The following is a 27,896-nucleotide window of genomic DNA, read 5'->3' on the forward strand; positions in this document are numbered from 1 at the left end:
TCATAGATTAGTTGACCATAGGTGTGTGGGTTTATCTCTGGGCTTTCCATTCTGTTCCATTGATCTATATTTCTGTTTTTGTGCCAGTACCATATTGTCTTGATGACTGCAGCTTTGTAGTATAGTCTGAAGTCAGGGAGTCTGATTCCTCCAGCTCCGTTTTTTTCCCTCAAGATTGCTTTGGTTATTCGGGGTCTTTTGTGTTTCCATACAAATTTTAAGATTTTTTGTTCTAGTTCTGTAAAAAATGCCACTGGTAATTTGATAAGGATTGAACTGAATCTGTAGATTGCTTTGGGTAGTATAGTCATTTTCACAATATTGATTCTTCCAATCCAAGAACATGGTATATCTCTCCATCTGTTTGTGTCATCTTCGATTTCTTTCATCAGTGTCTTACAGTTTTCTGAGTACAGGTCTTTTACCTCCTTAGGTAGGTTTATTCCTAGGTATTTTATTCTTTCTGTTGCAATGGTGAATGGGATTGTTCCTTTAATTTCTCTTTCTTCTCTTTCGTTGTTAGTGTATAAGAATGCAAGAGATTTCTGTGCATTAATTTTGTATCCTGCAACTTTACCAGATTCATTGATTAGCTCTAGTAGTTTTCTGGTAGCATCTTTAGGATTCTCCATGTATAGATAGTATCATGTCATCTGCAAACAGTGACAGTTTGACTTCTTCTTTTCCAGTTTGTATTCTTTTTATTTCTTTTTCTTCTCTGATTGCCATGGCTAGAACTTCCAAAACTATGTTGAATAATAGTGGCGAGTGGACATGCTTGTCTTGTTCCTGATCTTAGAGGAAATGCTTTCAGTTTTTCACCATTGAGAATGATGTTTGCTGTGGGTTTGTCGTATATGGCCTTTATTATGTTGAGGTAGGTTCCCTCTATGCCCACTTTCTGGAGAGTTTTTATCATAAATCAGTGCTGAATTTTGTCAAAAGCTTTTTCTGCATCTACTGAGATGATCATATGGTTTTTATTCTTCAATTTGTTAATATGGTGTATCACTTTGATTGATTTGCGTATATTGAAGAATCCTTGCATCCCTGGGATAAATCCCACTTGATCGTGGTGTATGATCCTTTTAACATGTTGTTGGATTCTGTTTGCTAGTATTTTGTTGAGGATTTCTACATCTATATTCATCAGTGATATTGGTCTGTAATTTTCTTTTTCTGTAGTATCTATGTCTGGTTTTGGTATCAGGGTGATGGTGGCCTCATAGAATGAGTTTGGGAGTGTTCCTTCCTCTGCAATTTTTTTGGAAGAGTTTGAGAAGGATGGGTGTTAGCTCTTCTCTAAATGTTTGATAGAATTCACCTGTGAAGCTATCTGGTCCTGGACTTTTGTTTGTTGGAAGATTTTTAATCACAGTTTCAATTTCATTACTGGTGACTGGTCTGTTCATATTTTCTATTTCTTCCTGGTTCAGTCTTAGAAGGTTATACCTTTCCAAGAACTTGTCCATTTCTTCCAGGTTGTCCATTTTATTGGCATAGAGTTGCTTGTAGTAGTCTCTTAGGATGCTTTGTATTTCTGCAGTGTCTGTTGTAATTTCTTTTTCATTTCTAATTTTATTGATTTGAGTCCTCTCCCTCTTTTTCTTGATGAGTCTGGCTAATGGTTTCTCAGTTTTGTTTATCTTCTCAAAGAACCAGCTTTTAGTTTTATTGATCTTTGCTATTGTTTTCTTTGTTTCTATTTCATTTATTCTGCTCTGATCTTTATGATTTCTTTCCTTCTGCTAACTTTGGGTTTTGTTTGTTCTTTTTTCTCTAGTTCCTTTAGGTGTAAGGTTAGATTGAGATTTTTCTTGTTTCTTGAGATAGGCCTGTATTGCTATAAACTTCCCTCTTAGAACTGCTTTTGCTGCATCCCATAGGTTTTGGATCGTCGTGTTTTCGTTGTAATTTGTTTCTAGGTATTTTTTGATTTCCTCTTTGATTTCTTCAGTGATCTCTTGGTTATTTAGTAACATACTGTTTAGCCTCCATGTGTTTGTGTTTTTTATGTTTTTTCCCTGTAATTGATTTCTAATCTCATAGCATTGTGGTCAGAAAAGATGCTTGATATGATTTCAATTTTCTTAAATTTACTGAGGCTTGACTTGTGACCCAAGATGTGATCTATCCTGGAGAATGTTCCATGTGCACTTGAGAAGAAAGTGTAATCTGCTGTTTGGGGATGGAATATCCTATAAATATCAATTAAATCTATCTGGTCTATTGTGTTATTTAAAGCTTGTGTTTCCTTATTAATTTTCTGTTTGGATGATCTGTCCATTGGTGTATGTGAGGTGTTAAAGTCCCCCACTATTATAGTTACTGTCGACTTCCCCTTTTATAGCTGTTAGCAGTTGTCTTATGTATTGAGGTGCGCCTATGTTGGGTGCATATGTATTTATAATTGTTATATCTTCTTCTTGGATTGATCCCTTGATCATTATGTAGTGTCCCTCCTTGTCTCTTGTAACATTCTTTATTTTAAAGTCTATTTTATCTGATGTGAGTATTGCTACTCCAGCTTTGTTTTGATTTCCATTTGCATGGGATATCTTTTTCCATCCCCTCACTTTCCGTCTGCATGTGTCCCTTGGTCTGAAGTGGGTGTCTTGTAGAAAGCATATATATTTTTACCAATTTTTAAAAAATTGCATTGTTTATCTTCTTATTATTAGGTTGTCAGAGGTCTTTATATATTCTAGATAAAGTCCTTTGATGGATATATGTTTTGCCCATATTTTCTCTTAGTCCATGGCTTGCCTTTTCATTTTTGTCACAGCGTCTTTGGAAAAGCAAATGTTATTAATTTAGATGAAGCTCAATTTATTGGTTTTTCCGTTATCGTTTGTGCTTTTTATGTCTCATTTTAAAACTCTTTGCTAAAACACAGTAACTAAGATAGTCTCCTATGTTTTCTTTTAGAAGTTTTAAAAGTTTTATGATCCACTGAGAGTTATTTTTGTATATAGCGTGAGGTAATAGTAGAGGTTCATTTTTGTGCATATGGATATCCAATTGTTCAGCATCATTTGTTGAATAGATTCTTCTTCCCCTATTGAACTACTTTGGAATCTTTGCCAAAACTCAATTGACTCTATATGTATGTGTCTGTTTCTGAACTCTTCATTATGTTCTATTTGATCTATTATGCTTAGCTTCACACCAATGCAACACTCTATTGATTACTGTAGCTTTCTAATAAAACTTGAAGTCAGGTAGTCTAAGTCCCCCAACTTTGTTTTTCCTTTTTAAAGTTGTTTTGGCTATTCTAGGTTCTTTGCATCTCCCTATAAATTTTAGACAAAATTTGTCAACTCTACAAAGGCTACTGGGATTTTCAGTGGGATGGCTTTGAATCTACAGATCAAATAAAGCAAAACTGACATCTTAAGAATACTGATGGTGGTTGTGGTTGCATAACAATGTGAATGTACTTAATGCCACTGAACTGTACGTTTTATTTCTTTTTTAAAAATTCTACTTGAACTGTACATTTTTAAATGGTTAAAATGGTCAATTTTATGTTATGTATATTTTACAAGTTTAAAAATTTAATTAAAAAAAAATACCTATTCTAAAATTTAGAATGTATTACCTAATATATAATGGCTCATAAGCTGGCCAATTTCACCAGTCCACTCCTCTCTTCCTCCACCATCCCTCCCTAGACCTGTCACTATTAGCACACTGTAGCTAAAGGGACATGGCTGAGAGCACTGTGTTTTTCCATTTGTCTTTCCTCTGGCTTCTTCATCTTTTTTTAAAAAATAAACTTTATTGAGGTATAACTTATATACTGTAAAATGCAACCACTTTAGCGGAAAGTTTGACTTTTGATAAACCCATATACCCACGTATCTACCACCACAATCTAGATATAACATTTCATCACCCCAGGAAGTTCCGTCATGCCTCATTGATGTTAATCTCTCCCTAAACCCTCAGGTAACCACTGATCTACTTTCTGTCCCTATAGATCTGTGTTGTTTTCTCTATAATTTTATATACATAGAAACAGTTTGTACTGTTTTGGGTCAGGCTTCTTTCATCCAGAAGTGTTTTTGATATTCATCAAAACTACATGTGTCGGGCTTCCCTGGTGGCACAGTGGTTAAGAATCCGCCTGCTAACGCAGGGGACACGGGTTCAAGCCCTGATCCGGGAAGATCCCACATGCCGCGGAGCAACTAAGCCCGTGCGCCACAACTACTGAGCCTGCGCTCTAGAGCCCGTGCTCCGCAACAAGAGAAGCCACCGCAATGAGAAGCCCGCACACCACAATGAAGAGTGGCCCCCACTCACCGCAACTAGAGAAAGCCCACGCACAGCAATGAAGACCCAACGCAGCCAAAAATAAACAAATAAATTTAAAAAAAAAAAAACCTACATGTGTCAATAGCCTGTTATTTTTATTGCTGAATAATACTCTCTTGTATGGATATATTGTAATTTGTTTATCTCTTTGCCTGTTGAAGAACATTTTACTTATTTCTACTATGAATATAGCTGCTTTAAACATGTGTATACGAGTCTTTATGGACATATGTTTTCATTTATCTTGAATAAATATCTAAGAGTGGTATGGTTATATGATAAGTGTATGTGTACCTTTATTAAAAGAACCCAGAGTTTCTTTTAGAGTCAAACTCATATCCAGTTAGTCATGGCTTTGGGCCTATGCACAGTCTAGTCCAGTGGGCAGCCAGGGACACTGGGGGCTGGGTAACTAAGTTCTAGCTGGGCATCTGGTCTGTGCATACTGGGTGACTATGTCTGTCACAGCCTCGGGTAACAGGTATACCACATACTAAAAAGAGGATGGTTGTTGCTGCTCCAGATATCAAAGTAAATAGTCAAAGAGTGGTAGTAAAAATCAAAAATACTAGCAAATGGCTTTTATACCAAAACAAAACACAAAAGAGGCTGCAACAACTTTTAGACTTCAGCAAAAATCCAAAACATAACAACTAGCAAATAAATTCTTACCTCTGTGCATAATCTTGTGCTTCTCCCTCAGGTATGTCAGGCCTTTTATTACCTAGGGGAAAGGAAATGTAAAAAGATGGAAACTGAAATAGTGGTGTTTAGAAAATACTCAACCTTTCTATTTTAAAATGATCTAGGAAATATTTCATCTAACATCAAAAATTTGCCTTCTTCCCTTATTTTTCTTCTCTCTTTTGATTTTTTAACCTATCTTATCAAGAAACCATCTTTTTACATGGTATATAGAGTATGATTTTTAAGCAAAATTGATTATTGCAAGTTTAGACAACTGTAAAAAAACCTACTTTGCTTGAATTCATTTATTTCCAAATCTGCAATCTAAAAAAGAGGCTTTCTGATGCCACAAATGAGAATTCTTTTGGATACCCTGTCCTATTTTTCAAGACAGATTTTAATATACAGAAATCTACTTTGCTAGTTTTAGCGAGAAAGAGCAGGGGGTTGGGGGGGAGATATTGTATCTAGAATCTAGATAGAGAAAATTCTGGTGAAAAACCTAACTTTTCTTACAAACCTTCCCTTTGTTGACTTCCTACCTTCCTCCTTGTCCCTTTCCTACCAACTCAACTTATCAGTGAGGGAACCCGGAAGAAAAACTTCTCAATATACTCACAGCAATGCTAACTTTTCCTAAAATTTGTTCAGGAATTCTTCCAGCTTTCTTCAGGACTTGATCCAAGGAACCCCCATCCTAAGAACAAGAATACCAGCCTATTTAGTGACAATGTTTCTAACTATTCTTTCAAGTGTTAAACTTCAGCAGGAAAGTAAATCTCACACATGACAAATCTTCCTAGAAGGGCACCCTTCGGTTTGTTCCAGATATCAAGTAAGACATGAATGTAAAACATTGTGGGAGCTGCCAAACAACTAATAACTCAAATCCTATGAATAATCATTAAATAAATTACTAATTTAGTGGTCAAAAATTACTAATTCAGTGGTCAAATTACTAATTCTACTGAACTGACAGAATAGAGTAGCAGTTAGGAGTGCAGACTCTAGTGGCAAACTGTCTAAATTTGCATCCCAACTCTTACTATCTAGTGGACATTGAACAAGTTACTCTACTTGTAAAATGTGGATGATAATAATTATAAGGCTATTATGATATTCATAGGGCTATTATAAGTATTAAACAAGCTCATATATATAAAGCCCTTAGAACAATGTCTAGCCCATAGTAAGTGCTCAATAAATGTTTGCCATTTTGTCACCATTGTGTAAGTCACAACTTGCATTTGGCATTATCCTAACAAATTATATTTAATAAAATCCAAAGAAAAATGTCATAGAAAGCAATCATTCATTCCGCAAATCCTACAAAATGCCATGCACTGTGTTAGGTTCTATGGGGAATAAAGATACAAAAAAGACCTAGCTCTTGTCCTCAATAAATTTACAAACTAGTAGGAGAAATACACGACTCAATAAAATACAACAAAACAGAATAAATGTATAGTAAAAGTGCTACACACACACACAGAAGAAGGGAGAATTCTGCCTTCACTTAGAAGATAGCATTTGAGCTGAAATCTTACTCAAAGAATGAGCATGATTTCCATACCTGGAAAAGGAGAGGGGCGAGGGGACAACAGAACAGAGCGGAAGCATGCTCCTAACCACTGGAGCGCCAGGGAATTCCCAAGAACAGCGTATCTCAACAAGATCAAAAGCAGAGAGGCATTAAATTGCTTAGTACTCCTGGGATGACATGCGGTTCATTCACTGTAGGTGTATGAAGAAATGCAGGGATGGATCAGGCTGGAAATGGCCATCTGTGGCCAGATCATGGAGCCCCACCAAGGAACTAAGACCTGACTTTACGGAGGCAGAAGGAAAGGTACCCAAACCATAGCAGCTGAGAGAAGGAGACAGGGCAATTAGCAAGCAGCTGATCAGGCGGAGATGACATGAGCAGGACCCAGGGCAGAGGCAGTGGAAAGGGAGTACGCAAGAGGGGATAACACATGTGGAGTGAAGCTGGCTTCTGTAGGGCTCGCATACAAGGGCCTTCCTATCCACGGAGGCTACATTTTAACCTGAGATCTTGAAAAAATGCTCACTCAAGGAACCCTCACGTGTTGAGACAGAAATATGTTCCTGCCTCTATGGCTTCGGGTGTAGCCAATTATCAGTCACAATATAAAATTACCCTAGAAGTAGAGATAATTCCTACAAACTCAGATTGATTTTCTGAAGTATCCTCTCTACACTGGGCAGCTACCATCGTCAACTATCATCTCTTAATCACCTCTGTGTAAGGCAGAGGGATACATGAGGAACTAGGAATGGGAAAAACTATAAGTACAGGAAAAAATACCCTCTGCCTGGGGAGACAGAACATATTCATAAAGAGGCAAGGCACCTTAAATCCTCCTCTGAACAAGGCAGGGAACAAACAGTTGAATGAAGAGAACACACACTGCTACAGGTGCTCAGAGGAGGAAGCAATTCCTGGACAAAGCGGCCAAGGGAAGGGCTCACGACACGAGTGACACACGGCAGCTGAGCCTTGGAGGTGGGTGAGATCTGGGTAGGAGAAGCAGAGAGGTGTTCCCACTGACATCCTGCCTCCAAAACCACCCAGCCTTTAAGATGCAGCCATGCAATGTAAGGTCACAGAACAATGCATAACATAATAAAGAAAAGAAGGACAGAGAATAATCCCATTTTTATAAAAATTTAAAAGTGTGCATATACTCACACAAACCAGAATATCAAAAATGTTACCAAAATGTTCCAGTCTAGATAGTAAGATTATCAGGGGTCTTTGTTGTGCGATAGTTTCTTCTTTGTGCTTTTCTATGGTTTATACATTTTCTACCATAAATAAATGTCTTACCTTTTAAAATTACTGACCTCATTTATGAAAGTGGAGAATTAAATCTATAAATCAATTAACAGATACTTACTGAGCGCCCATTTTGTACAAAGGCATCATTAGGTAGCTACAACACTACCTGAAGGAGGTGAGAAAATAGGTAAGACTCATTCAGGGATACAGAGCTCTCAGGAAATGTTACCTAAAACAATGCTAAAAATAGATTATCAACTTAAAAAGTCTATGCTTATAAAAAGGATAGTTTGGACCAATGGCTTTCTATCACAGATCAACTCTGGATCATGGATGCTGATAGAAAAAGAAAACAGTACAGGTGTATACTCAAATGCACACTAACACCCCTGAATACGTTAAACTTCTCATCATAATAAACTCCCTAGCACAACTACCTAATGGTGGGTCAGACAACCAAGGAGCACAGGGGAGGATTTCAAAATTCAACCTAAAATTCAAATGGGCCATAATCTCCACAGGGATATGAGCATGGAATTATCAATCTAGAGTCAAAGAGAACTCCTCTGTAAACACACATTTTCCAAGAGCCCTTGGAAGAGCCCTACCCAGGCAGTGAGCCAGGCTGGGGTCTGAGTCATCCTTTGAGCCTGGCTGCCTTCACAATGCCACAGGCCCCTGGTGGCCAAATGAGGACAGCGCCACAGCCCAGGTAACCACACCCAAGTCAGCAGGCTCCTAGAAATGCCACAGCGCCTCTCAATTTCCCTTACTGACAGGAACAGGGACTCCAGTGCAGAAAGTTTCCAGCCTTTCTGTTTTGCTTTCAGTTGAATGTGGTTTCAGACTCTTTGTTTGAACGACTTTGCCTAATTATCAGGGAGGACTATACACTTAAAACTAGGTAACAGCAATTCTGTCCAAATCGGATGCAAACGAGGCAGAAGAGCTAGCCTGTGGTTCTCAGGTTCCACAGCCAGGACAGGGCGGCCCGGCTAACTGTCTTGGTTTACACTTTCCCTGGGGGTTGTGGTAAACATTTCTGTCAAAAAGGAGGAAACGCTGGCTCTCCTCCCTTAACCTCCTCTGCGCTACAAGCAGAGTTACAGAGTGAAGAACGGGATTCGCAGGATTTAAGAAGCATGAACCACATCAGGATCAGCCAGTGTTGCCTGCGACTCACCTCACAACCTTTCAATTCTACTGCACTGTTGCCAAGGACCTGCCTTCGCTGACTAAAGCTGCTGAAACTGTGCTTATTTTTAGAAGCCAATTATTAACTAAGCCAGTGGTGCTTTTGTGAAGGTTTTCTACAGAAGAGACAAATGCTTTATGGAAAAAAAAAGAGCTCAAAAGCTTTTACTCCTGCATGAGAAACATCAACCCTGAGTCCCCAGTTCTCTGGTTGCTCAGCTACCACCTGAGCAGGAATCTACTTCCCCGAAGACAAGAACATTCCTGTTCTGATCAGGCAGCATCCATGCACCCCTTGGGTCTCAAAACTCAGACTGGGCAGGTGCAAACACAGCTTATGTCTAGAAAAGGTCAGCCCCTAGACAGGTGCATTAAGAAGATGGGGCTCCATGCACGTTGATGACAAATTTACTTTAAACTGCATCCAAAAAACAATCTGAGTGGGCTTCCCTGGTGGCGCAGCAGTTGAGAATCTGCCTGCCGATGCAGGGGACACAGGTTCGAGCCCTGGTCTGGGAAGATCCCACATGCCACGGAGCAACTGGGCCCGTGAGCCACAATTACTGAGCCTGCGCGTCTGGAGCCTGTGCTCCGCAACAAGAGAGGCCGCGATGGTGAGAGGCCCGCGCACCGCGATGAAGAGTGGCCCCCGCTCGCCACAACTAGAGAAAGCCCTCGCACAGAAACGAAGACCCAACACAGTCATAAATAAATAAATAAAAGAACGTGAATTTCAAAAAAAAAAACAAAAAAAAATCTGAGCAGTGCGTAAGTAGACAGTACGTGGTAAAGCAAATATGGCAAAATGTTAACGGTAGAATCTAGGTGGTGGCTTTAGAGTGTACATTACACAATTCCTTCAACTTTCTGTACTTTTGAAATTTTTCATAGTAAAGTGTTGGGGGGAAATGCCAATGGCAAGGAACATCATGCAAAGACTGTGACACGGAGAGGACCAAAGAATCTTAGAAGCTGGGATATGGCTAATGAACAGAGCTCTATATGACAACACCTTTGAAATGTGGAAGCTGAGACAAAGCAGAAATCCCTAAAGAGAAGTGGCAGCCAGTGGTCAGAGAATTTTCCTATCACAGGCAGCCAGTGCAGGAGTTCTCCTGCAGGAGGGCTTGCTCAGGGACCAAGGAAGGGGTGAGAGGGCCCAGCCTAGAGCAGAAAGCTACTCTGGAGCATGGCTACTTGAACTTCAGGCCACAACTGCTTCCTTACAGGGTCCCGTCCCTGGCAACTCTGAGCCTCTCCACTAGTGTTAACAGACAGTTCCAGCTGCCCTCTGAGCCTAGGTATACCCAGGAACAGAAGGCCCTAACTCTCTCTTGAGCTCTGACCATGCAATCTCCCATCCTGCTTCCCTCATTCAGTCATTCAACACATATCACCTAATAGGTGCCCTACACTCTGCTTGGCCCTCAGAAAGGTTTTGACCCTCCCACTCTCTGACAGCCAGGTTTCCCACACTCAGGCCTCCCAGGGTAATTCCAGAGATATCTTCTGCTTCAGGGACTTACGTGGGAGGATCTCAATATCCCCAGAGAGCCAAAGCCATGGGGGAAAACAACTGACCTGCAGGTACTAGAAATGGGCCAAGAGAATGGGAGACCAACCCTTGTGACATCCTGTGTCATCTCCTCCTCCAGGAGGGAAAGGCTGGACAAGGGCAAGGAGCACGAGGTTGTGATCAACGTCTATGAATACAGAGTGAAGAAAGGATTCCAGAATGAGGAAGCCTCAACACAGGTCAATTTAAGACAGACAGAAAGACTGAACTCCACATGGCAAGAGGCCACATAAGGCCAATAAAAGAGGTTCCAGCAGGATCTGAATAAATGAATAGGGCACTGACTATCAACGTTTAGGGCCTGATCTTAACCTCTGAAGCAAGCACCCTGGAGTTCAACCATGCTCAAACCTACAGATAGCCTCCTGGTTCCTCTACTAAAGGGAGAGGAACAGAACTTGGAGGTTACTTAAGAAAGAATTTCTGATGGTTCAGAAGACAGCAGGCATGAGGTGACGCATACCCGGTGCTCAGAAGCCCTCACGTCCACACCGATACTCCTCACTTGAGAAGGCCCTAGAACACAGCCATGCGGCCTGTGAACAGCTCTGGGGGCAGAGACGCTGCTCTCAATGGTTCCATCCCCTCGGCAGCTCATGTGGCACTTTGCCCTAATAGGCACTAAAATAAGTGTTTGTGAAGCTGAACCCATGCTGATTAACTAATGTAATCAAGTGACTGGCTACAAGTGCCAAAAACCATAGAAACACAGAATGTTAGCATGGGGAGGGGTCCCTAGAGAACATCCGGTCCAAACATTTCTCTGCAGAAATGAGAAAATCTTGAGAGAGTATATGATTTACATTGTGTAGTGGAGAGACTATGAAATTTAAAGAAAGCGGACCTGGTTAGAGACACGGGTTAGAGCTCAGCTCTGACACTTACTGGTTATATAACTTAGACTAGTTACTAAACCTCTCAAGGCCTTGCTCTCTCCATCTACCAGCTTGGGGTGGGGGTGGGGGTCAATCCATGTCATATGACAGGGCTGATGTGATTAAGAAGTCACATAACATGAAAAGGACCCAACAAGTGGTAGAAGATGGAAAAGCTAGTTACTATTATGTCCAGCCATGCCACCACCCATCTTCTGTTATTTTGGCAAGACCCAAGAGGAAAAAAGGCTACTCTGGCCTCTCTTGTTTTATCACTGGTTGACCACCATCACCTCCACCCTCTTCCTCTTCTAGTTTTCAACGACCTCCAGTGCCATTTACACATCTTCATCCAACTCTTGGGCTAAAGCTGGAAAACCAACCATCGTCAGCACAAAGAGCACAAGAAACCCAAAGGTTAAGGAGCAGCCCCCTCCCCCTGCCCTACCCCACCCCACCAAAGGGAGGTTAAAACCCAAGTGGAAAATAATCAGCACCCCAGGCCTGGGCTAGGACCAAGCCAGAAACATTCACATGCTTCCCACAGAGACTGCTTCACTCTCCTTGAAGCAAGAAGGAACGAGAGCTTTCTCGGTGACCTTCAGACGCACAGAAGACATTTTCAGAATCTACATTCCAAATGGCGCCACAGAAGTCAGCACGTGACTGCAACACTGTGTATGGCACTTCTTGATCATTGAAACGAAGAGATGTTCAAAATAATGGGGGCACCAGCAAGGGACAGACCTCTCAGGAGGGTTCTCCTGGAGTTCATTAAGACCAGGCCCTGGGGCTCTCATTCCAGAGGTGAGGGCAGGTCTAGAGAGTCAGGAAGGAAGTGGAGAACTTACTGAGGGACACTAGGCTGGACTGAAAGCAGAGCAACCATGAAGCATGTAGACTCAATCATGTCAGCCCTTGTCTCTGAACTGTCAGCCCCAGTGAGAATAAAGCAAAAGCTAAAGTTTGCAGAAGGCATGCTCTGAGTCACACAGTGTGCTGGAAGACTTACAACTCTTACTTTAATCAATCCTCACTATAACGAGGCAGGTATAGTAATGGCCATTTTATAGGTGAGGAAACTGAGAATCAGAAAGATAAAGAAGCTTGCCCAAGGTCATGACAAGAAGGTGACAATCTGTAAACAAATAATTACTGAGCACCTGCTGTGGCTTTGGAGACACAATGGCAAACAAGACAAGGTGTCCACTTGGATTTTTGTGGAGAAGGGAGATATGAATAAACATCTCAGATTCCAAAGTCCCCTGTGCCATGCTGCCTACTGGGGACAGAAAAGCATCAGCAACCATGAAGCCAGCCTCTCTCTTTGAAATTCTGGCCATCAAGGATGGAAACAGAGCCCCAGGCACTATCCGGTAGATTCAACAAAGTACACTGGGGTCAGACAGCCTTGGTTTAAATTCTACCAATTCCGCTTACCAGCTGTATGACCTTGGGTAAGTTATTCCATTTCTCTGAGCCTCAGTTTCCTCATCTGTAAAATGCAGATAATGTACCCAACTCAATAAGGTGTTATAAAAATGTAATAAAATATTAATTTGCTTAGGGTAGTGCTTGATATGATATACACCCAATAAATACTAGCTTATCAGTAATAGTTTTGCTAACCCTGCTCTTAAAGTAGGTTATAAACTCTCTGAAAACAGGGACTGTTTCACTTATCTTCATAACCCCAGAACATGTACCTAGCACACAGCATGGCATGTAATAAATGGATTTAAACTATATTAACCAGAGTTTACCCACATCAAAATCTTGGGGTCAAGAAAACTGGGAGATGTGCTCTTGGTACAACCACCAGGGACACCTGATTGCTGCCACCTCTCTTTGAAGAGACAGGGACCTAGGAAGGAGGCCTGTCATCTTCTTGGCTATTCCAACGTCTACAGCCAGGCTTCCCACATGCCCAAGACAGTGATCTGGACCCAGGGAGGAACAAGGAAGCAGCCAGTCACATCCCAGACCAAAGATTAGACCAGAGCCACCCACTTCCCAGGCCGCTGCTTCAGAGGCTGACAGGTTGCCACATACCATGTGCTCCATGCAGATACTGATCTCGCCATCACTGTAGAATGCACCGTAGAAGCCCACAATGTAAGGGGAGTTGCACTCATGTAGAACCTGCAGCTCCCGTATGATCTGGTTCCGGATTGCAGGTTTGATCTCCAGGTGAATTAGCTGGGAAAAGAAAGGTAGAAGGAAAAGAAGCTTTAAAAATACATGGATGGATGATGGATGGGTGGATGGATGGATAGGAGCTTTCTTAAATGCTTAAGCTCTTAAAGGTAGGAAGAGAGGAAACAGGCAAGTTTTAACAAACAAGTTTCTGCCCAACCAGAGCACTGAGTGCCAACATACCAAGGCAGGTGTTGGCACTGGAGGAGTGGCCAGCTGTGCCTCTACTCCTGGAAGCCAAGACTGAGCAAGAGGGGGCTCACCCCTCCCAAGAACAAAAGGACCTGTGAAACTGGGAGATATGGGGAAAGTGGCCTTAAGGACTTGGTTGATACTCAAGGGTTGTAGGACCAGAAAGGTATGAGGAACTGGGTCTGCCAATCCAAGCTGCCCTAGAGATTTACCCTTGACTTTAGGGGTCTGATGTGGTTGAGATTTAGCCAAGGCCTTAGGGGCCACCTATGTTCCCCGCCCCCCCACCCCCAACGTTGTCCCTTGTTTCAGCTGGGGAGACAGGTGACAGATACATGAAATGGTTACCGGATAAGGCTGAGCTTCTCAAAAGAGCCATGGACAATGAGTGTCAGAGGACATGGAAGCAGTGGTTACCAGCGTGGGTGGGAACAGCTAGTGAAGGCTAGACAGGAGGTGGGCCTTGAAGATGGGCAGTGTTTGAAAAGATGGAAGGAATAGCATGAGCAAAAATATGTGGACAGAAATGAACATGGTGTGCTGTGAAACACGGAAGAGTCCAACCTCGCTGTCCAGAAAGAGGAGGACCCAGGGTCACCAGGAAGGGAAGTCCAGCTCAAAGACCGCATGCCATGTTGGGGAGCCGAGATGTTATACTGCAGAGAGATGAAGGGGAACCACTGGCAGGGGTGGAACTCGGAGAAACAACATGAAATAAGTGTTTTTTGTGTGTCCCTGGGGCTGGGTAAATGAAAGTAGCTTCTGCTCTTGATAAATGGCAAACGAGCATCTCAGATTTCTTTCCAGAGCACACAGAAAACTAACAAATGGTCGCTTGCTGTTATTTTCCAGTCTGGGCAGTGGGATAAATACACTAACACATCATGAGTGTGTTTACCTATAATCTAATAGATAACATGAGTTCAAAATTCAAAAAGCACAAAAGGGTATTGAATGAAAAGTCAGTTTTCCTTCCACCCTTGTCTCCAGGCCCACAGGTCTTCTAAAAGGTAATCCAATTAGCTGTTCACCAAGGCAAGCTTGATTCAGTCCTTTTTTTTTTTTTTAAAGTGGCCTCACCTTTCTGGCCATAACCAGACCGGACGGCTTGTGGGAGACCTTGAACACTACACCTCCATTGCCAGCACCCAGCTCACTGATCTTCTCAAAGTCGTCATCCTTCAGTTCTCCCACCTTCTGCTTCTGGGTAAGGAAGGCCTCAAGGCGCTTCCGCTGCTGTTCATCGAGCTCCAGCTCCTCCAGCTTCTTTTGCAAGGCCTCCAGGTTGGTCCTGTCCCAAAGTAGGAAGCACGGGTCAACACTGTCATCAGAGAAGTCCACCCAGAGGAGCACCCTTGCAGTGGAGAGCTCCAGCTCTGGGGCCAGAGAGAGAACTGATCGAGGCAGCTCGGCGGAAGGTCCCATCTGCTGTGGCTCTACCCCCTGCACTCCGCCACCCCACACAACTCACCACAGACACACTTCCCCTCTCTCAAGGCCTGCTCTCCTCATTTGTAAAATAGGGGAATTAGTTCTCTCTCAATATGCTCTAAGCCTACGAGACGAACTGCAGAATCTACTAAAATCCAGAGTGAGCCACCTTAATTTGCTTTAAAACCCCAGTATCAAAAGACCCACTAGTGTTGGTTTTAACAACACCATATACAAAATAAAATTTTCTATTTCCTAAAACCTCTAAATTGAAACCAAAGCACATTATCAAAACAGGCTCTAGGGCTTCTCTGGTGGCGCAGTGGTTGAGAATCTGCCTGCCAATGCAGGGGACACAGGTTCAAGCCCTGGTCTGGGAAGATCTCACATGCCACGGAGCAACTGGGCCCGTGAGCCACAACTACTGAGCCTGCGCGTCTGGAGCCTGTGCTCCGCAACAAGAGAGGCCGCGATAGTGAGAGGCCCGCGCACCGCGATGAAGAGTGGCCCCTGCTCGCCTCAACTAGAGAAAGCCCTCGCACAGAAACGAAGACCCAACACAGCTAAAAATAAATAAATAAATAAATAAATTTATTTAAAAAAAAAACAGGCTCTAAACTGAATCACAATAGAAACGCTCCCTTCCAATGTGATCAGATCAGGAACAAGGTCAATCAAAATAGAGCAAAAAGGAAACACCTAAATTTTTATTTTCGCAAAACATATGAAAGTGCATTCATTCACCCACCTGCTAACACAAGGCGAGGAGCTCTCTTTAAGAGCCCCACATCATCTTTCTTACGTGAACCAGAAGAGAATACAATGTCTATAATTTCCAAATACTGATTCTTTAGCATAAAAATGTAGACAGAGTAATCTCAGAATAAAACTTTAAGAGTTTGATGACTTCCCCCAATTTTAATGCTCACCTAATTTAACAGTAATTTTTTTAAATTACCATTTCTTATTTATTTATTTATTTATTTTTATTTGTTTATTTATGGCTGCATTGGGTCTTTGTTGCTGTGCATGGGCTTTCTCTAGTTGCAGCGAGAGGGGGCTACCCTTCGTTGCAGTGCACGGGCTTCTCATTGCGGTGGCTTCTCTTGTTGCGGAGCACAGGCTCTAGGTGCGCGGGCTTCAATAGTTGTGGCACGCGGGCTCAGTAGTTGTGGCTCAGGGGCTCTAGAGCACAGGTTCAGTAGTTGTGGCGCACGGGCTTAGCTGCTCCGCGGCATGTGGGATCTTCCTGGACCAGGGATCGAGCCCATGTCCCCTGCATTGGCAGGTGGATTCTTAACCACTGCGCCACCAGGGAAGTTCCTGACAGTAATTTTTTTAGTGACCTGGACTCACTGAGTCTTTCCACAGCTTTTAACTAGTATTCATAGGTGGGGGGGAAAAAAAAAGAAAGAAAACCACTTTGCTTGCAGTCGTATTTCATCAGTTTCTCTGATATTTAAATACATACATTACTTAATTACAATACCAGCTACAACTGTACAAATGACTTTCGGAACAAACCGGCTCTTGGTAAGCACATAATTCAACCAGTGGGTGCCGGAGTGAGTGGGTATGGCAGACAGCAGCCTGCTAGCATGTTTTACATAAAGAACTGAAGTGTTCATTACTCCTGGGAGCTTGTTAAGAGAAGGGTGGTAAAGAGAGATTCCACCGTGTTTCATTTGACTTTTGTCCCTAGTCTAAACAAACAACACAGGTGACAAGACAGGCAGTCATTACACATCAGAATGTTGGTGACTCCCTTCCCTCAATATACACACCATTTCTGAGCTTGGGGGTAGGAGCAAGCATAATCTTCCACTCTTCATTCACACTCCAAACCTTAAGAAGGCAAGGAGATGGAGACCCAATGCCTCCCCAGGGTATGGGAGGATCCAATACCGCCTTACAAATAACACAGTACACGGGGCCAAAGAGGACACAAGGCTGACTTCCCCAACCTTCCTCACTGGGTAACTCTGGGGGGAAGAAGCCTGGTGCCTGGTCCCCCCCAAACTTTGTAAGTTGAAACCCTAACCCCCAATGTAACTACATTTAGAGATAGGATTTTTAGAAGGTAATTAAGGTTTAAATAAGGTCATATGGGTAGAGTCCTAATCAGATAGGACTGATAGCCTTATAAGAGAGGTGGCCTTCTCCCTACACACTCCAAGGAAAGGCCATGTGAGGACACAGCAAGAAGGCAGCTGCCTGCAAGCCAGGAAGAGAGGCCTCACCAAAAGCCAACCATGCTGGCAACCCAACCAGTCCTCATCTTGGACTTCAAGCCTCCAGAGCTACGAGAAAATTAATTTCTGTTGTTTAAGCCACCCAGGCTATGGCATTTTGTTATGTAGCCCTAGCAGACTAAGACAGCTGGTCAATATTCTCATCCTGCTAAAAGGTTCAACTCAGTCTCACTGCTACCCACAGTCCCTCAGGTGTGGGGACTGGAACCAGTGTGGCTGGGAGTGCACAGTGCACGCCCTCTGGTTTCCTTTCTCTAAGGTCTCTCCACAAAGGAGCCCATTGATGACAACACTTAGAAACACATGTCAAATACAGACAGACCCCACAGCTAAAACTTGGATGAGGTTACAGCTGCCTGGAGGGCTCAGCAGTCTGACTGGAAATGCAGACTCCAAAAGCTGCTGTCAAGAACACACACACACACACACACACACATCACACATCACACTGAGTGTGTACGAGGGAGAGAGGGAAGGAGGGCTAGATGAAAGGACAATCACTCTCCTTATAACACTGTACTTTTTAAAGTGTTTTACATGCATTAATGCATTTAATCCACAACCTTACGATTACAACACACAGCAAACTCAAGCACAGACAGGTGAAGTAACTTGTCCAAGGTTGCACATCTAAGTGGCAGAGCCAGGATTCAAACCTGGGCAGAGAGAATCTCTAACCTTAATCATGATGCTATATTACCTCTTCAAAAAGTTCAATACGTCCAAGGGAGGCAACTTGCAAACATGGGTAAGATCCTAGTGTGGAGCACGTAACACACCAGGGCTCAATCAGACATGAAAATGGTGTACCTACAGGAAGAGTCCTTTGCCCCAGATGCAATCCTGTCTCCCCTGTACATCAATCTGAACAACTGCCTTGCAAGTAACACTGGCCACAAGAAACCACACCCATTTGGGGGTGGTGGGGGGTTGGGATGGTGGGAAGGTGGGAGGGATGCTGACTCTGCAGAAGTAAGGAATTCTCCCACCTTCGGGAAAAAAACCCTAAGTCTGGGCTTTGTGCCACCTTCCTCCCCACCCCTCTCCTATGCTCCATGGTCCAACCGCCTACCCCATCAGCTAAGGAACTGGCTTCTAATTTGTGCTTTCAGAGGGTGGAGCCAGGGAGAGAAGAGACACTTACGGTGGCAAGACTTTCCTAATGGGGCCGGGGGGGAGGAGGGGGGGACGGAGTTGCCAAGTAAACAAGTCATTAGTAATCAGGAATCCCGGATTCTTATCCCAAATTGGGCAACAACTAGCTGTGTGACCATGAACAAGTCATTTAACTTGACACATCTGTTTTCTCTTCTGTAAAATGGGGTAACAAGATGCTTACTTCACCAGGACAGGATCAAAATAAAAAACTAATGGGACGAAACACTGGAATTTTGACACATTTCTACACAAATGTTAAGGCAGGTGGGAGTGGGTTGGAGGACGAGGAGGAGCCACAGCAGCAACAGCAGGATTCAAAAATTACTGTCTTTCCTGTAATTTAATAATTATTAAAAGCCCCTAAAAGTGTTTCAGAGAATGAAAGACAAAAGATTTTACCTGAAGGTGAAAGGAAAATTCCGGCATCAAAATGAGTTTCATGACTCATTAAAAAGAAATCAATCAATGAGGTATCAGTATTCGGTACTGCTTCCTCTCACCCGGGGAGTGGATGGTGTTCAACAAGGCTCACTTGTGCCCTCAAAGGGTGAAATGCTCCAAGCAAAGGAAACAGGAAGAGAGCTGCGCCTCACCCCTCAACCACCCCACAAATCTCCAGCACTCAGAGGACAAGAACAGGCCTCCTTCACAATCTTTGGTTTTAACTGAAATCAGCAAAATCAGAACTAGGGATTGAGAAAAGAAACTGGAGCCGGGCACAATACATCTCTGACACACACAGCCCTCTCCAGGGACCAGCTGTGATGGCTCCGACCCCCATCACATTCCCCACAGCAGAAAGGAAACGACACACTGGAACATGAATTCTGCACCAGGGCTGTCTTACAGTAAACACAAGTTCATCCAGATACAAGACTATAGGCTTGAAATGGGAATGCAGAGGAAAAACAAGGAACTTGAAGAAAAACACAGGTTGTCATTTGTGTTCTGAAAACACCAGGAAGGCACAATGAAATGGGTGGGGGAAGGATGATCCTGGGCAAGAACTTCTCCTTCCCTCTCATCTCACCCACCTGCTAAGCCTAATTACACTACCACAGCAGGAATCTTTCATTCATGGCTCAATGGCTCAAATCAAGAAGCAGTATAAAATGTAGCACAGAGAGGGACCTTAAAGACCACCCTATCCAACCTATTTTACAAGTGAGGAAACGGAGGTCCAGAAAGGACAAAGTCACACAGCTTATTGGTGGCAGATCTCCCGACCCCTGAAATAGAGCTCCTTTCAAGGCGCCACGCTGCCACCTCCAACTCTGATGGTCACTGCCACGGGAAGCTGACCTAAAGGATTGACTGAAGGGGTAGAGAGGCGACGTCCAGACCAAGGAATGGGGTCTTCAAACTGCCACACACCAAACAGAAATGAGCCACAAATGCATGCCCAACACCAGCCAGCTGTCTGTCGCCAACCTGAGCAAGGCTGCTACAGGTGGCAGGCCCCACCTCCACAGGGAGGAAGCGCAGAGGGAAGAGCAGGGATGACGACAAATCACTGTGCTGGAAGGAGAGAAAGGGTCCCAGTGCAGGTGGGTCTCCTCACCTGAGAGCCCAAGGAGCTGTGAAGTTCTCCCTTCCCTGTGGCATCTGGCAAGAGGGCAGGGAAGAAAGAGGGAAGGAAAGGCAGAAAGACCCAAGCTAAGAGGGAACAGCACCCAGAGACTAAGGCTGCAACCCTTTGATCTACACCCTATACCATTCCCATCTGAGATACCTTGGGAGTTACCTCCTTTTCTGGTCCTTAGTTTCCATACCCATAAAAAAAAGCATATGGGGAGTAGGGTGGGGAGTTTGTCTAGATGTCTCTAAGGAAGCCTGTCAATGTGACAGCCAGCTGAGGAGGTGCAGAATAAGGCTGAGGGTGTATTCAGGTTGAGGAGCTTCAACCGGGTAGGTGAGTGGAGAGGGGGAGAATGTGAGGAAAAGAGAAGAACTGGCATCAGGGGTCTCTACACAGTCAAACCACGGACAGCAGGAGATGGGAGGGGTTACAAAGAGTAATAAGAAAGGAAAGGAGAATGGGCCTGAATGAGGAAGACAAGGGGGCCAAAGGTGCAGCTTACCAACTTCCAGACTCCAACTAAACTAGCCCATCTGTGTTAGAGAGTGTAGGTGTGCCAACCAGGGACAGCACCAGACAACATGGTGGAGAGGGGCTTATACCCTCCCACACCTCAATCCTGTAGGCCACTCTGCGAAGGGCTGGTTAACTAACTAGGCAATAAAATTCTAGGATTATGTATACAGGCTCTGTGAAAGAGGCCAGATGCAAAAGAATACATACGATGTCATTCCATCTATATAAAATTCAAAACTAATCTAGCCTATTATAAAGTAAAAAAGTGATGCAAACTATCACATACAGAATGGATAAACAACAAGGTCCTACTGTATAGCACAGGGAACTATATTCAATATCCTGTGATAAACCGAAATGGAAAAGAATATGAAAAAGAATGTCTATAACTGAATCACTTTGCTGTATAGCAGAAATTAACATTGTAAATCAACTATACTTCAGTATTTTAAAAATCCAAGAACAAAAAACCAAAAACAAATAAAAAAGTAAAAAAGTGATCACACTTTGGTGGGGGAGGGTGGTAAGTAGAAGGGGGCAAACGACGGTTAATTTTATGTGTCAACACTGCTGGGCCACAGTGCCTGAGATACTTCGTCAAACATTTTTCTGGATGTCTCTATGAAAATGGTTTTGGGGTTTTTTTTTTCGGTGGGGGGGGGGATGAGATTAAAATTTAAATTGGTAGACTTTGAGTAAAGCAGTTTACCCTCCATAATGTGAGTGGGCCTCATCCAGCCAGTTGAAGGCCTTAATGGAACAAAGACTGACCTCCCTGAAGAAGAAGGAATTCTTCCAGCAGACTGCCTTTGGACTCAAGGTGCAACTCTTCCATGGGTCTCCAGCCTGCCAACCTAACCTGAAGATTTTAGACTTAACAGGCTTCCACAATCGCATAAGCCAATTCCTCTAAAAGTTCCAGTCAGTGTCTGTCTGTCTCCTCTCTCTCTATCTCAGTATCTCTCGATAGTCAGATCAATCTATCAGTCTTGGAAGCTGTGCTCTGATCTCCTTTCATTCTTTTTTCTCCTCTATGTGTTTCAGCTTGGATAATTTTTACTGACCCATCTTCAAGGTCACTGATTCTTTCCTCAGTTCTGTCCGGTCTGCTGATGAGCCTGCTGACCTTTGATGTCATATTCTTTGAAATTTCTATCATTTCTTCTTGAATCTATTTTTAGTTTCCACCTCCTCTGAAATTCCTCATTTGTTCATGTATGCTGTGTAACTTTAAGATATTGATCATGGTAATTTTAAAGCCCCTGACTGATAAACCCAACATCTGGGTCATCTCTAAGTCTGGTTCTGCTGATTACCTTCTCTCTTGATAATAGGTTGGTTTTTTTCTCTCTTGATTTTTGATTAAACACTGGACATTGTGATGGAACAGAGACTGAGGTAATCATCTTTATACTTGGTAAAGGACATACTCTTCCGTCATCCTGTTAGTGTGTGTTAGGCTATTAGTCAAAGTTGAGCTGAGTTTGGGTCTTCTTGTTAATGTTAACACCACAGGCTACAAATTTCTCCAGTGATGGGTCGTATCTTGTGCTTAGAGTGAAGCCTGAGCTGCACAGGTTTTTTTCTCAGAGTTCCTACTCCTCCCTCAGCTTTGAATTGTCCTTAATGCCTGGCCACAGAATGGGGTCTTTCTCCATGCTCTTGGCCCCTTCCAGGGGTAGACTGCAATTACTTTAATTTAGTGCTAGGCTTATGGTAGGGGTAAAGAAATTCTCTCTGGTCCAGCGTTAGTCTTAAGCAAGCCCTGTGAGCATATACTTCCCCTCCTCTCCATGGCAGCCAAACTCTATCACATGTCTGTGGCAGTTCTTGGGTAGAACAAAGTTTTCTATACCTCCTCCAGCAATAGTAGACCTTTGTAGATCTCTGCTTGTTGGTGCTGAGCCTAGCTTTGGGCTTATATTCTAAAGCAGCTATGGGAAGCAATGCTTCAGTGCAGCCATTCTCTTGTATCGTTTATAATGTGCTTCACTGAATTTAGCAGAGGTATTTTTTTCTTTTTCCTTGATGCTGGCTGCTCACATCTTGGGCACCTACTCTTCTAAGCTTGCTGACAGATGTGTAGATGAGAAAAACTTCACAGTCATTGTTCTTGAAAGTAGCCCCCAGACCCACTTCTAGGACCAGAAATATATACAGGAAATCTGCTGCTTCTGGGTCAGCAAAGAGCTGGTCTTTCACAATGGCACGTGAAACTACTTGCAAGGAAAAAAACATGCATGTGGCTGCCAGACACTCCGTGCTTGGGAAATAGGTGTGAAGGCTTTGGGAGTCAGAAGACCTGGGTTCGACTCCGATGGTAACTTGGTCTGTCAACTTGTGCAAGTCACTTTCCCTCAATTTTTCTCATAGGTAAAATAGGGGAGTTAAGCTAAGTGGTGTTTAAAGTCTATTTCAGGGTTAAAGTTCTCTAATCCTAATATCAGATTCTTCCTGTAGTATTCCAAGGATAGAACTCTGCAGCTAAGTACCAAGGCCATAGACATCTGCAAGCACAGTGGTTGGCTTCCCGTGTTGTATGGTTAGAGACCCTTGTCATTACTTCTTGTCCACATATAAACCCCACTGACAGTTATCCCATCCTCGTTGCTTTTTCCTTTGATACTAAATCAATTGTTTCGTCTTGCCAGGTCTTCTGTGACAATGCATGCATTTTGACACTACAAGGCCCTTAGGGAAATAGTGAAAGGAATACAGACAGCTAAGGGCAGTTTAAGACAATGATGTGATGGTAAATAAAAGTGACTGCAGAGATTAAATGAGAGTGCAATGTAAAAAAAAAAAAAAATGCTGGAATCACCAAAAGTGCTAAACAAACACTTAATATTTTATGTTGTTGTCAAGTAATTATTGGTTAATAAGAATAAGATTTGATTTGATAGTACCTACTACTGATTTATTATATACCTGCTGTATGCCACGTATTCTGCTAAATATGGATGAGCTCCTAAATGCCTAACACCACCATGACGTAATTCCCACTGTTAGCCCAATTTTACTGATGAGATTCCTGCATTTTCATGCAATAAATACGTAATCTAGAAAAAATGCACAATGTAATTAAATACTACCTTTATTGTCTTTAATTGGTTTCACCACTACTCCCAAAAAAGACTGGAGCAATGACTGTCCCACAGTTCCCCTAATTCTCACAAAGGGCTTCGGACACAGATGTGTCCTGTAGTTCAGGATATGCCGAGCAATCAGGGTAAATTTTATAGGATTTTGAGACCTAAATTGGTCTAGAACAACATATAAAATTTAGATAGCAAAGAAGGAGAAAGGGCATTCCAATGGGGTCTACAACGTAGACAGTGGTATAGAATTGGGAGTAAGAATATTATAAGCAAAGAGTATTGGGGGAATAAAACTTAAAAGTAAAAAAATCAGGAAATTCCCTGGCGGTCCAGTGGTTAGGACTCCACGCTTTCACTGCCAAGGGTGCTGGTCCAATCCCTGGTCAGGGAACTAAGATCCCACAAGCCAGTGAGGCCAAATTAAAAAAAAAAAAAAGTAAAAAAATCAGAAAATGAGAGTTGGGACAGATGTTTATCTTTAATTTCACTTTAAATCAACTAGCTTCCAAGCCAATAAACAAATGAAAAGTGGAGAGGATGAGTTCAATTAAAAAGAGATAAGAATCCTGTATTCCTATCCTTTAAGAAAACAAAACAAAAAAACCCCACTTAGTCCTTGGAATCAAACTGCCTTCTGAAATCATATAAATTACCTTCCCACGGCACGTTTCCGCAGACAGACACGCTGAAAAACACATGCATACACACACACACACACACACAGAGGAACCTCTGGAGTGACAGGACCACCCACTCACATAGACTCTTCTTAAATACTGAACAACATCCTGAATCAGAGAGGGGGTGTCATATTGTTGCTTGAAAGAACTGACAGCCTATGTTCCTTCTGCCCCAGTGGGCAAAATTTGTTTCATATTAGCCACATGTGAATTAATTCCTGAAGGACCAGTCTTCTGTAGAAGCACAAAAAGGAAAGGAAAAAGTGATGGAGTTTGGAGAGAGAAAAAAAGATAAGACAGAGGACAAAAAGTGATGCATCACCTTTACTTAATAGGGACAAAAGAGGGATATAACAGTCTGATAAAGAATGAAAATTTAGATGCAGTTAAAAGATGAGCTTCCTAAATGCTAGCCATGGTACACTCATTAACTCAATTATTCCTCACAACATTTAAAAATAGATATGTTGGGACTTCCCTGGTGGTCCAGTGGTTAAGAATCCGCCTTCCAATGCAGGGGACGTGGGTTCAATCCCTGGTCGGGGAACTAAGATCCCACATGCCACAGGGCAACTAAGCCCTCATGTGCCACAACTAGAGAGCCTGCGCACTGCAACTACCGAGCCCACGCCGCACGCCACAACTAGAGAGAAGCTGGCACACCACAAGGAAAGATCCTGCATGCCGCAACTAAGATCCCACGTGCTGCAACTAAGACCCAATGCAGCCAAATAAATAAATAAATAGTTTAAAAACAACAACAGCAAAAAAATAGACATGTTGTTCCCATTTTACAGATACGGAAATGGAGGCCAGGTGTAGTTAAGTAACTTACCCAAGGCTAGAGTTGGAATTCCAAAGTTTGATCTTTTCTCCACACCAGCTGAAGAGCTCATGTCCTTCAAACAAATCTCCCACTTAGCTCATCCCTAACACCAGGTATTTACCCATTAGTGACCTATTCCTTTGAGGTAAGAACTGTGTTCTGCTAAAAGGTAAAATCCCTGAGAGGACAACAAATTAAATCTACCCAAAAAGGAAATTCTTGCAGAGGAACATCCAAGGCTGATACTTTTTTTTTTTTAATAAATTTCTTTATTTTTATTTATTTATTTTTGGCTGCACTGGGTCTTTGTTGCTGCGCTCGGCCTTTCTCTAGTTGCAGCGAGCGGGGGCTACTCTCCATTGCGGTGCGCGGGTTTCTCATTGCGGCTGCGTCTCTTGTTGCGGAGCACGGACTCCAGGTGCGTGGGCTTCAGCAGTTGCGGCTCGCGGGCTCTAGAGCGCAGGCTCAGTAGTTGTGGCGCACGGGCTCAGTTGCTCCGCAGCATGTGGGATCTTCCCGGACCAGGGCTCGAACCTGCGTCCCCTGCACTGGCAGGCAGATTCTTAACCACTGCACCACCAGGGAAACCCGGCTGATACATTCTGATTGGGGAGGGAAGGGAAGCGATAGGACACTGCCCAGGTGAAGCACACGGGACAAGCAGTAAACAGTCTGGTGGCATAAGAGAGCTGGCAGGGACGGGGCAGGAAGTGCTGAAAGGAAGAAAGCACCAAGGATAACCCAGGTAGAAAATTCAATAAACGTGTGGTCACCATCAGAAAAACAAAGGCAGCTCTGGGTCTGGTGGTGGCCGCAGAATGGGAGTGGCTGACTGTTCCTGAAAGGACAAGCTGGTGTACTGTGGCCTTATTAAGATGATGTATTTGACCCTATCCATTCCCTGCTCTAGAGAAAGACCTTTTAGAAACTCCCTGTGTAGTAATGGTCCATGCTGCTCTGTGAATGAGAGGTGCAGCTTGCTCTTCAGGGAGAAAGGACCCAACGTGACCACAGTCTTACCCAGAACCATGAGGACAGCTGAGTCCCCAGGGCAAAAAGACCAACAGCTAGTGCCCAGAAGCACAACTAAGAGCAGTAAGATGTAGTCAGAAGAAACACAGCACTCAAAACATGTCTCCAGCGCTAGTCCATGCTGAGAAATTTTCAATTCTCCAGACCTGTTTCCCTCCTTAAATACACGACCAACATGTTTGTTACAGCTAGGCCCTTCTCCTTGCCCAAAGCACACACAAGAGAGGTCAACAAACCTCTCCTCTGAGCACCCATCACCTCTGGGGAAAATCCCACTCCCTAGGTGACTTTCTAGCAACTCTCAGGGAATCCTGAGATCAGGATCAGGGCTAGAAGTCCAACCAAGTGCTCACTTAGGCACTCAACTTCTTAAACTAGAGTGTGGAAAACTACTAGTCAGGCTCTCCAATTAAGAGCAGTTGGCCTCGTGGGGTCAAAACGTAGCTGGCAGAAGTAACATCATGGACCAGAGAGAATGAAATTTAATTAAAACTAAAACTGATAGTGCTTGCTTCCATCTTATAAAAGAAGGTGGAGGGCGGGGAAATAAGTGTTTGTGCTAACAAACACCCTCGGAGCAGAGGATACCAGAGGACCAGAAGGCTAGCCCATAGTTTAAAAGGGCCTGCTCCTGAGCCTTGGCACAGGCAGAAGCAGGCCTGAACAGCACGCAGGGGTGGAGCTGGAGAGCTGAATTACGTTGCAGAATAAAATGGGAGAGACTTCTTTTGGGAGTGGCTGTGAAGCAGCAAGAAAGGAAGAAAAGGATGCACCATGGCAGAGTGGCAAAGGTCATTTAAGCCCAAAGATACCTAATACCACTAGATTTTAAGTTGTCTTTATTGCTATAATACAGCCTCCCCACCCCAGACCTTCAGTCCAATCTGCCATGCACACAAATAGCTTTGTGTATATTTTGTTCTTACTGTTGTTGATGGAAACCAGAGAAAGGGCGCCAAATTCCAAGTTTGTTCAACACAGAGCAAAAAGAAGAGAAAAATCACAGGAAGGGAAATGTGAGTCCCAAAGAAGCAGAAGTGACCATGAGAATGTAAGTCTCCAAGACTGCTCTAATCTAGAGGAGTGCAGGGGATAAGGAACTGGAGCAGACATCTAGCTTATAGCTGTGATGTCTACAGATGTGAAAATGCAATGCAGATTCATTGTGGAGCATCCACGGTGTGACAGGCACCATCTATGCTAGAGGCTAGGGAGGTACAGATGAGGAAGACAAGGTCCCTGCCCTCACCAGGCAGTGTGTGGTGTCTGTGTGTGTGTGTGTGTGTCTGTGTGTGTGTGTAAGAGACGGGGAGACGGAGATGTAGAGATGATAGAGAGAGAGACAGAAGAGAGATATCACAGTGCAAGCCAAAAACGGGAAATGGTACTAACAAGTACAGCAACAGCTACGGGGTAAGGGAGACCATAATGCTGAAAGTGAGGTGGGCAAAGTGGGGTATGGGAACAGAAAAAAGACAACT

At 43.3% G+C, this 27,896-nt stretch overlaps 1 protein-coding gene across 1 annotated transcript in view; it reads right to left on the reverse strand.

Moving 5' to 3' along the window:
• The window catches only part of MAP2K1 (mitogen-activated protein kinase kinase 1), an 83,892-nt gene that overhangs the window by 33,926 nt on the left and 22,070 nt on the right, over positions 1 to 27,896 (reverse strand). Inside the window, exons 2-5 of the mRNA XM_036844648.1 lie at positions 14,924 to 15,134; positions 13,508 to 13,654; positions 5,627 to 5,704; positions 4,993 to 5,044 (exon numbers count right to left, since the gene is read on the reverse strand). Coding sequence (XP_036700543.1) covers positions 4,993 to 5,044; positions 5,627 to 5,704; positions 13,508 to 13,654; positions 14,924 to 15,134 — 488 coding nt within the window. The remainder of the gene's footprint in view (positions 1 to 4,992; positions 5,045 to 5,626; positions 5,705 to 13,507; positions 13,655 to 14,923; positions 15,135 to 27,896) is intronic.

Source organism: Balaenoptera musculus, chromosome 2 (assembly GCF_009873245.2).
Source record: "Balaenoptera musculus isolate JJ_BM4_2016_0621 chromosome 2, mBalMus1.pri.v3, whole genome shotgun sequence".
Taxonomy (NCBI): Eukaryota; Metazoa; Chordata; class Mammalia; order Artiodactyla; family Balaenopteridae; genus Balaenoptera; species Balaenoptera musculus.